The 9713-nt window shown below is 40.6% G+C and overlaps 1 protein-coding gene and 1 long non-coding RNA gene across 2 annotated transcripts; both read left to right on the top strand.

Annotated features, from left to right (window-relative positions):
- LOC140565359 (uncharacterized) lies at window positions 1-6109 on the top strand. Its single transcript, XM_072691243.1, has 10 exons — window positions 1-76; window positions 313-639; window positions 1588-1677; window positions 1781-1837; window positions 1944-2204; window positions 3226-3252; window positions 3386-3442; window positions 3537-3584; window positions 3681-3755; window positions 5113-6109. The coding sequence occupies exons 1-10, from the start codon at window positions 16-18 to the stop codon at window positions 5175-5177; spliced, it is 1068 nt and encodes a 355-aa protein (XP_072547344.1). The 5' UTR covers window positions 1-15; the 3' UTR covers window positions 5178-6109.
- Window positions 6110-8123: 2014 nt separating this feature from the next.
- Window positions 8124-9713, top strand: LOC140565085 (uncharacterized). The gene is made up of 3 exons (XR_011980573.1): window positions 8124-8223; window positions 8294-8415; window positions 9605-9713. It is a non-coding gene; the product is annotated as an uncharacterized lncRNA (long non-coding RNA).

Raw genomic sequence — 9713 nt, 5'->3', positions numbered from 1 at the left:
GGTTACTGACATGACATGCTGGTGAAACACTTTGTTCGGCTTTTGACATTTTTTGCTGCACTCGTGTCCTCAAATGGTAAGTTCTGGAAAAAAATAAAATAAAATCTTTGGTCAGACACTATTTATAGCTCTGTGCGCTCACAGTGAAAAGGGTTTGATGAGGTTGGATTGTATGTGGGTGTAAAGCAACGTCTTCATAGATCTGAAAAGGGGTTATATGTGATGGAACACTATGGAACATTAAGATTAGAAGTGTGGGTAACTGCCTTCAGCGTGGGCCGCAACATCCTGATCATTCTTGTCTTTGTTAAGGGCTAAAATGCGCAGGACGATGTAGCAACTCCACCGTGAACATCATTCTGGGCTCGGACATGTTGCTGCCATGCAGCCTTCGGCGGAGTAATCAAACGGGCGAAGCGAACTGGAGCCACAATTCCAGCCTCCTGAGAATCAGGCCGGATGGAAACATCAAATTTGAGGATTGTCGAGATGGTAGAGTGACTGTGTTCCCTTATCTGTTTAGTAGGGGAAACTTCTCCATCCTCATCCATAGGCTTCAGGCCTCTGACCTGGGCACGTACTGCTGCCAGCTAAGCATGGAGTGCCATGTAGTGGAGCTAAAGCACATGCAGAGCACAGGTTGGTAACATAGCCATGTCCTGTAATGGTATAGAAGTATTAGGAATCATTTTTCCCATTTAGAAATTAAGTTCTTTTGTTTCACTAGTGTTGAGCCAAAAAGCCCCTTTTCAGTACTACAGATCCGGAAAAAAAATAAGAGACCACCTTACATAATGAGTTTCTCTGATTTTACTATTTATAGGCAATGTGTTTAAAGAAATTTGCGTTGTATTTCATAAACCATGGACAACATTTCCTTTAAAATCCAAATATAAATATTACTATTTAAAGCATCTATTTGCAGAAATCGCAACTGCACAAACACAACTGATCAAATTATGCAAATAAATTATTCAAAAAATTATAAAGAAAATAAGTTATTATTTAAATTTAAACAACACCGTAATAATATTTGAACTTTGAAAACATTCAAAAATCATTATGGAGAATTAACCTTGACTGCCAATCACAGCTCTCTACTAGTCTTTCACATTGCTGTTGGGTGACTTTAGGCCATTTACAGTCTGAGCTGTATATGGATTTTTTTTTTGGCTTAATTTTTTTAAACTTCAAAAGGCAGGCAGATCAAGGGATCATCGTAAAAAAAAAAGGAAATGCTTAGCATCATAAGCACTGAGAATTTGAAAAGATGCCGGATTGCAATATTGAGGTCTGTGCATCTTATTTAGCAATTGTTCTTTGAAATCGTTGAGGTCTTCGTGGTCCACCACTTTAATTTGTCCAAGGCCAGGGAATTTATTAAGGAGTTTTAATGGATATTCCCCTTCTTATAGTTCTGCCTTACTATAGAGAATAAAGTGGCATGTCTCAGCGAAAACGTCATTCGTTCCATTACAGACATTTCCTGGAATATTTCTACCCATTCATTTTGCTCACTTTTGTTTGCTCAGTTCTGTCCAACCCTGCTATAATAAGAAGATTTTTGTTTTCTTTTTGTTGGTGCAGCTTGGCATCTCCCGTGGTACTATATTGTGGCTGGTATTGGAGGCCTTATTCTGCTTTTGATCACATGCAGCCTTGTGTATGAATTCAGAGGTGAGACACTCCTCGACTTTGTTCATTTAGCTTGTCCATCCCAGTGCAATTTCAGTGAGAAATACAGTCTAAGAAAACATCGCTCTCTTTGTGTTGGTTTCAGGACTGTGTGTAAAAAAACTGGCTGATTCTTATGACGTCAACTCTACACAAAATCAGGGTGAGTATTCTTTGGCGGTCAAGCAGTTTCCTTCACACACCAGGGTTTGTTTGGCAAAATGCTGACCTGTGACCTTTTTTTTGGGGATTTTTTATCAATCAATCAGGAGCTAATCCTCCTGGAAACAGACAGAGAGTAAAGCATAACAAGAGCGGCGAGGGAGAGGAGAATGATGGCCATTATGAAGACATGAATGGAGAGGACCACGCCAGAGATTATGAAACCATGCAAGGAGAAGTGCGTGTCGGCCAACATGAAGATTCGGACAGAGAGGAAGAGGATTATGTAAACGCTGAGAGGGGACAGGGTGAAGGCCAGTATATCAATTCTGAGAGGGCGGATGCTCATGGGCCCCGTGGACAGACAGGTAGGCAGTGGAATGAAAGTGCTCAAGTGACTTGGTATTCAGTCAGTATATCTGAGGAACCTGGTTTTAGGGACAGGCAGATGTAGCAGCTCCATTTAAGGTTTATCATGGCTTTGTGGTTTCTTCACGGTGGTGGTGCTGGTGATAGGAACCAGACATCAGATAAATTTACAGCATTTTTTACAGCATTTAAGGCATTTAGCAGACACTCCTATCCAGAGCAACTTACAAAAGTGCCTTACTATTTACTCAAGAATAACCTCAGCTACTTTGAATAGACTAAAATTCAAAGATACCTCTGAGCTTAGACACTACTAAACACTAAAAGTCAATAAGGAGACCATAATACTCATTTTAGCTGAGTCTGGAGTGGTGGGGCATCATTCCACTGTGCAATGGACGGAAGTCAAAAATCTTGACCACAGTCAGCAAAGATATGTTTGGAAGGAAAATGTGAGTTAAAGTTGTGTTGACACCAGTGTTGCAGTTTTCTACAAAATACCAGTAAATCCTGGATGCAAATGTTAAACCAGATGTTAAAAGGCAGAAGTGGAAATAAGGTTAATGACAGAGTAACTGTGAATTAGCTGTAGAGGCTAATTACTAGACTGCAGAGTCTTTACTACTTCCAAATAAAAAAAAAAGTGTTTGGCCAAGGCCAATTTTACCCCCACTGTAAAGAAATCACAATCATTTAGTTTCTCTACAATGAATCCTTTCTACGAATCACTCTGAATGACACTGTCTTCACCGCAATGATTAATTCATGCATGAGAAATTCCGAAACAGCGGTGGAATTCCCCTTTGAGTAAACAAAGGAGTCCAGGTGTCCCCACCTCCATCCCTAATTAAGGTGGTACACCATCAATGTAGGTGTTTCGTTGGACAATAAGGGATGACAGCTAGTCAGTCTCGAGTTGTCAGGATTGAGAAATAGATGAAATCTGAGCTAGCTGAAATGAAAAATGGCTGAGCAGAGCAATTTAGATTGCACAATGTTAACATATGCTTTGTTCCCTAGGTCACCATAGGAAACCAACCGTCTATGGTAATGTTTTCTCTATTTATTTTATTATTATTTATATCTAATCAAATTTACCCCAAAAATGTAAAAAGTAGCTGTCCTTAAAATGTTATATTCAGCTCTGACCAGCTGCTGTTGCTGTACTTCACTAATTCAGAAAACAATGAACATGATCCCAGTGTTCGTCCGATAAGACAGCAACCTCCAAACAGGGGTAATGCCTTTTTTGGATCGGCATAGTCCTCATTATAATACAGTGTACAGTACGGCCAGTGAACAGGTGGCTAAAGTCCCTTTGTTGTCTTCAGATTTTAGAGAAACACAAAGTCAGCCACAGTCGAGAGGACCGTACTATGGTAGGTCTTTTAATTCTCTCCATCCATTAATAATTCTTGACTAGCACCAATGTTTTTTTCCCAACTGATCTAAATTTCTGCCCTCAAATCTTCCAGTCAACCAATCAGAAATCTGCAATCCTGGCAGTGCTGTCAAGCGGAAAAAGAAACAACGTAAGAAAAAGATATTACGTAAGTATTTTTTTCCCTTTTCTTCAGGCGGGACCATTTAAGAACACTACCTACAATCAATGTTGTGATAAATTACATATTTAATACTGTAAATTCTATATTCTCACTGTTAAGCTGTGGTCACGCTAGAGATTTGCAGTTCACGCTGCCTTGTGCAATAGGTGTGACTGGGGCACGCCGACGTTGGCTAACTTGCCAACCACAAACTGTAAAAATACAAAGTCAGTAATCATGTCAGATAACTCAGTACTGGCGAAAGCACAGAGCTGCACACCCAGTCACATCCATAGAACTGCCATAGTTGCATCTCTGTGCATCTCTAACTTAGCAATTAGCAGGCTGGCTAAAGCATTCACCAAAAAAAAATACATAATTCTGCCATTTTATTTTATACTTACCTCAGTACCATACCACATACTAGAAAACCATGTATAACAGCCGTGGCTCGCAGCAGTGAACCTACAGTAAACAGTAAAATCACAGATGATAAGATGATAATACAGTCTCCTGGCTGACTGTGCACACAGTTACTCTCTTTTATTTGTCTGTTTAAAGCCATCGGGGAAGAAATGGGGGTTTGCTTAGACATGGTTAACTTTAGCACTACCTCTGGTTTGGGTCTTCAGAGCTGGGGCCGCCCATTCACCGACCAGCACACGTCCAGTTTCAGTAATCAATCAAAAATCAAATAATGTCACAGGCTATATTGTAGCGCGTCAGACACACCAGAAGGACTGAACAGTGTTCAGTGAAATACATTAAATACATTGGCTAATGTTGGCATTACCTCTAGTTCGGCTCTTCAGAGCTGGGGCCGCCCATTCAGAGATAAGTTCAGCCAGAGCGGCAGTGATTTTGGCCGTGGCAGAGGGTGAACTTGTTCAACTCTGGAAATCTTTCCTGCTTACAATCCTGACATGCAAATTTACTTTATGTACTATGCATGACATACAGTATGTAAATAGCAGTAATTTGAATCAAACAGATCTCTTCCGTTTATTTACATTCACAGCCTTTGATCACTTGCACCATCATTTCACACAGGTAGACGAATGTAGCGTTAAGATCTTGCCCAAGGACTCTTCCTCCCTACTGGTATAGAATGGTGTGCTTGCCCACATGGAGGCTACCCACTATGCTGTATCAACTGTGTCAGTATTTCCTTACTAACAATAATGTTAATGCTAGTCTAGGATCATCTCAGTAGCCTGTACAACCTTTTTGTATGTGGAGTCTTGCACACTTTCAACTACCCCAGCCCCAAAGGTAGGGTTGAGAAAATACACCAGGTCAATAAGGACAGACTGCATGAGTGACATCAGCACTAATGGCTCCCCTGTTCTTTTTTCTCCGACAGCTCCCACAGAATACCAGTTCAGAAACCCAATATATGGGGACAACAACGTGGAACCCAATACATAGACCCTCATATTGAAATACACTGACCACTAAAGCAAAAACAGCAGTTACACATGTGCGCTGGACATTCATATGGATTTTAAAGAATCTGGATCATGCAATATTACAGACACTTCCCGTGTTTATCTGGCTTAATCCTCGGGAGTGTTGGGCCAGTGGTTTCCAAAGTCATTCCTGGGGACCCAGTGTTGTGCGTATTTCTGTGTTTCCATACCCTAACACACCTGATCCAGCACCTGAGGAGCTTGGTCATTAGTTAATAATGTTAATGAGGTGTGCAGTGACTGTCTGCAGAGGCTTAGCTGTAAAAACTAACCCCACAGTGTGGAGGCTGGGCTTAAAAGGCTGGGCTTAAACCTTCTTAAGTTTCAATGAAAGCCACTTTGGAGCATTTCTATTGGTCCATTAATCACAGAATTGTGGCACAATGTACAAACAACTGCCAGATTCACGTCAAAAAGTGAGAAACTGCAAAAATGGTGCTCTATTACAAGGAGATTACAAATCATATCCTACCTGCCTTCTCGTCCATCATAACCAGTATATATGTACCTCCATCTACATTCTAAAAAATAAAGGTTCTACAAATGGTTCTTTGAGCGATGCCATAAATAACCATTTGAAGCGCCTTCATTTTTGAGAGTGTAGATGAGAGCACAGAAGATCCATTAAAAAATTAGCACATGGAGATTGACCACAGCCTAAAAAAAGCTAAAATGCAAAAGGAATCACACACACACACACACACACACATACACACACCCCAAAAATGGTTTTGTTCAGTTATCAATCAGAAATCAAATTAATGTCACAGGCTATATTGACACACCAGAAGGACTGAACCGTGTCCAGTGAAATTGTATTTTTTTAATGGGAACTGACATATTTTTTTTATCATAATTGTTTGTATTGGAATTAAAGTAAAAACTATGATGTATTTGTTTTATTTGTTGTTTCATCATTTTAATAAAAGAGGAGCATTTGGTCTTATTGGCAGTTAACAGTCAGTTAACATAGTTACAGGACTATGAGGTGCATAGCTCACTCTCACCCTCACACATACACAATTTCACTGCTCTGCAACTTAGGCCTACTTAAAGACCCAACCAAAATATGGTCACCCAAGTCAGCTGGAATGAGTGAGTCAGGGTTATGGGTAAGGTTTACTCATACTAAAGTCTGCACACTTTTCTGATACATGTAGAAAAACAATATATCACTGTCATGCAGAAGCCTTGTATCTCCAACATGACAAATGTACATGAAAAAGGAAAAAACCTTCTTAACTTCCAATCTAAAAATATTTGATTACATATAAGTTTGGATGTATTTTGGTGTGTTTACCAATGTAAAGAATAACTGACAGATGAGTGAAAAATATCAAAAAGGGAATAGCTGTGTACATTATAATGACTAAACATGTTTAGTACATATTTACTCAAACAATATTTCTTTTGATACCTCAATTAAAACTAAAGCCCACAAGACAGGGTGGGCGGTATATAGGCTGAAGCATGGGATATTAAAATATCTGAGATGACGTGCGCTTTAAAAAAAAAAAAAAGCATTGTTATGTCCCAAATCACACAGCCCTGTCCTTTACGTGGTATATGCATCTCTGATGGTGGCGCACTATTTTACACGTGGGCATATGTGGTTTGGGACGCAGCACGTGTCTGTAGCAGGGTTACCTCAGATACAGCGACGCCTAGTGACGGACTGTGGGTTTAAACTGCGCAAGAGTTTAAAGAGTCAAATTACATAAAAAATAGAGATGTAAAATGTTCCCTCGATTTAATACGTTGTTCCTTCATTTTAAAGCGTCCCTTTAAAACTGAGGGAAAGATTTATTAAATCGAGGGAACGAACTGTTTAAACGAGGGAACGATTTAGCTAGTAAATTGAGAGGGGGGGGGGGGGGGTTATTAAAGTGAGGGAACAGGTTGTTATTTTGAAAGAACCTATTTTTATTATTTTATTAGATCAATTTATTAAATTGATGGAGCGGTTTAAATCTCTTTTTTATTTTGATACTTTGGACGGCAGTTTACACGCGGCTGATTCGTGTTTTCTTTAGACGTGCTTGTATGTATGGTAGACATGTATGGTTGTGTTTACTATAATTAATTAATTAATTATTTTTTTTTTTTTTTTTTTACTACAACTACAAAGCTAATTAGGATAAAATGCAGTGAACCCTTCGTGCTTACGTACATATATAAAGACGTGCCTAGTCTAAAAACCCAGTTCTTCTTTCCAAATATATTTACCTCAGCGGACGTAGCTACATGGTTGTGCGTGCGTTTTTTAAATTAATTAATTAATTCTAATACTGTTTATAATAATAATAACAATAACAACAACAACAACAATAATAATAATTTAATAATAATAATAATAATAATAATAAAATAATACTTTAATTAATTACTTAATTTTAAAAAGCAATACTACAAGGCTAATACGAATATAATGGAGAATCTTATTATTATATTTTTTTGGTCTTCAAAGGCACTTTCCATAAATAGTTTTTAAAAGTATTCAGTAATTACATTCAGAGTAGTTTAGTGTTTTTAACCGAGTGTTTTCACACAGAGTGAGAGTTACAGGTGAAGATTAGTCATTAATTTAATTCTCATTATAAAATGAGGACACCTTTAATCCTCCACCCCTCCTTCGTCTGAGCCCTGTCTCAGTAGGGGGAGGCGGGTGACGCGCGGCTGGCCGAGGTTAAATTGGGGTCACGGAAGAGACGCTGTGGTGAGTGGAGTCGACGCTTCCTCGCAGTGACCTGAAATCCGCCCAAGCTGAGCTCACCACAAGGGCCTCCTGCAACACGGCTGTGAGACCTGGTTATTGCTCGTGGTGATGTATCTTCTGAGAGCTGTGGTGGTGGTGCTCACAGCACTGCTGATCCAGGAACTCCAGCGTTTCCAGGCCCAAGCAGAGGTCCGCAGGGAGGGGCCCGCTGTAAGATGCAGAGACAACCACATGTTCACCCTGATTCCCAGACATGCCGCTCAGTCAGCGGTACACCTGTATGTTGAAGGTGAGGAGACGTCGCTGTAGTGGGTGCTGTTCTGAGGAGTTAGCTGAGCTCTGTGATCTGTGCTGTGCAGACAGGTATGGAGAGTACCACCACGCCAAGGACATCGCCCAGCAGTGCCTGTATCACATATCCGAGACAGCAGACTTCCTCATCTTCAGGGTTTCATTCAGCAGCTGTCACGTCCAGAGGCTGGTAAGACCACCAACAGGCCCCTCAGAGTTGTTTTGTGGAGCTCATGGTGTCTGCTTCTTTCTGCTCACACAGGCAGGATCTTTTCAGGATTTTTACTGACCCACCTTTCACTGTTCAGATGGCAGCAGTGAGGCTGCGGTGCCAGTCATACCTTTACAGTACGCATGCACTGATTGACCTCATGGGCTGTGGGGAAATCAGCGGGTGGTCCAACTCTAAATCATAACAAACCCAAGTAAAGCAGGGATTGGCAGAGTAACAGGCAGTTCTCTTTATTTAAGAGGCATCTGGCGTTGATTTCAACATCCAGTCAACACAAAGAAGTCACAAAAGTGCTCTACATTTAAAGCCCCTGGGCCTTAAGGGCAATGAGGGGTCTTCACCGGACTTCTCCTTGCCCATCCTACTTGTCCCCATTTCCCCTCTATTACACAATCATTTACCATACTCGTGATCTTGATCCTCTTAGTACACTAATGTCTCCAGTATTAGCATGAAATGCTCTTCAGTCTTGGAGAGGGGAAGCAGACGTGTGAAGAGTTAACTGTCTGCAATCAGTCCCTCCTCAGAAGTCTGCTTAAACAAAATCAATAAATAAAATAAGTAAAAAATGCATTTTTACAGGTTACACATCATTTACCATCTTGTGAAGAAAAAATACTATATATATATATTTATTTTGTATTTTAGACACTGTGACCCCTGGTCCTTACCACTGTAGTATGTAGTATATCAGTGTCAGTATGTGTCTCTAAATCTCACACCAAACCACTCTGAATGCCTGTATTTACATCCTAACTAATAAAGTAGGGAGATAATTTGAAAATGACAGGAAATGCCCTTTAACTAGGTCAGTGGTGGGCATTTTCAGTCCTGCACGGCCAGATTCCTGCCCTTGCTGCCCGCTTCGGACAAAGCCTACAAAGCCAAGAATGGACCAGCCCCTCCGTACTGGATGGCAATGGTCAAAAGCCGATCAGTACCAAGAGTCCTTCAAGTATGGCTAGGCTTGACCCGCCATCCCTTAAGATCCACGGAAGACAAGCGACCAGACTGTTTTATTTTTAACTAATCTAGTCTGACCTTTTTTATTATAGTGGTGCGGGACTGTGAGTGAGTTATCACTCTGTCAGGTGAGTTTTCTGGTAACCTGTGTTGGAAACGTGGCTGAAAGGCTGCAATTTTACAGGCAGGCGTTTATACTCTACCAGTGGTGGTAAAGGAGCTGCTTTATGGGGGAACACGAGAGGTTTCAACGAGAGTTCCCATGACCTGCTCAATGACTACACTGTCCGATG

The sequence above is a fragment of the Salminus brasiliensis genome, chromosome 11 (assembly GCF_030463535.1).
Source record: "Salminus brasiliensis chromosome 11, fSalBra1.hap2, whole genome shotgun sequence".
NCBI lineage: Eukaryota > Metazoa > Chordata > Actinopteri > Characiformes > Bryconidae > Salminus > Salminus brasiliensis.
Note: the sequence above shows the minus strand (reverse complement) of the source record. Positions and strands in the feature narration are given on the sequence as shown.

Coding starts and splice junctions, on each gene's coding strand:
- LOC140565359 (XM_072691243.1), top strand. CDS start 16: ATGCTGGTGAAACACTTTGTTCGGCTTTTGACATTTTTTGCTGCACTC. Junction 1,838..1,943: donor CAACTCTACACAAAATCAGG/GTGAGTATTCTT, acceptor TCAATCAATCAG/GAGCTAATCCTCCTGGAAAC. Junction 2,205..3,225: donor TGGGCCCCGTGGACAGACAG/GTAGGCAGTGGA, acceptor TTTGTTCCCTAG/GTCACCATAGGAAACCAACC.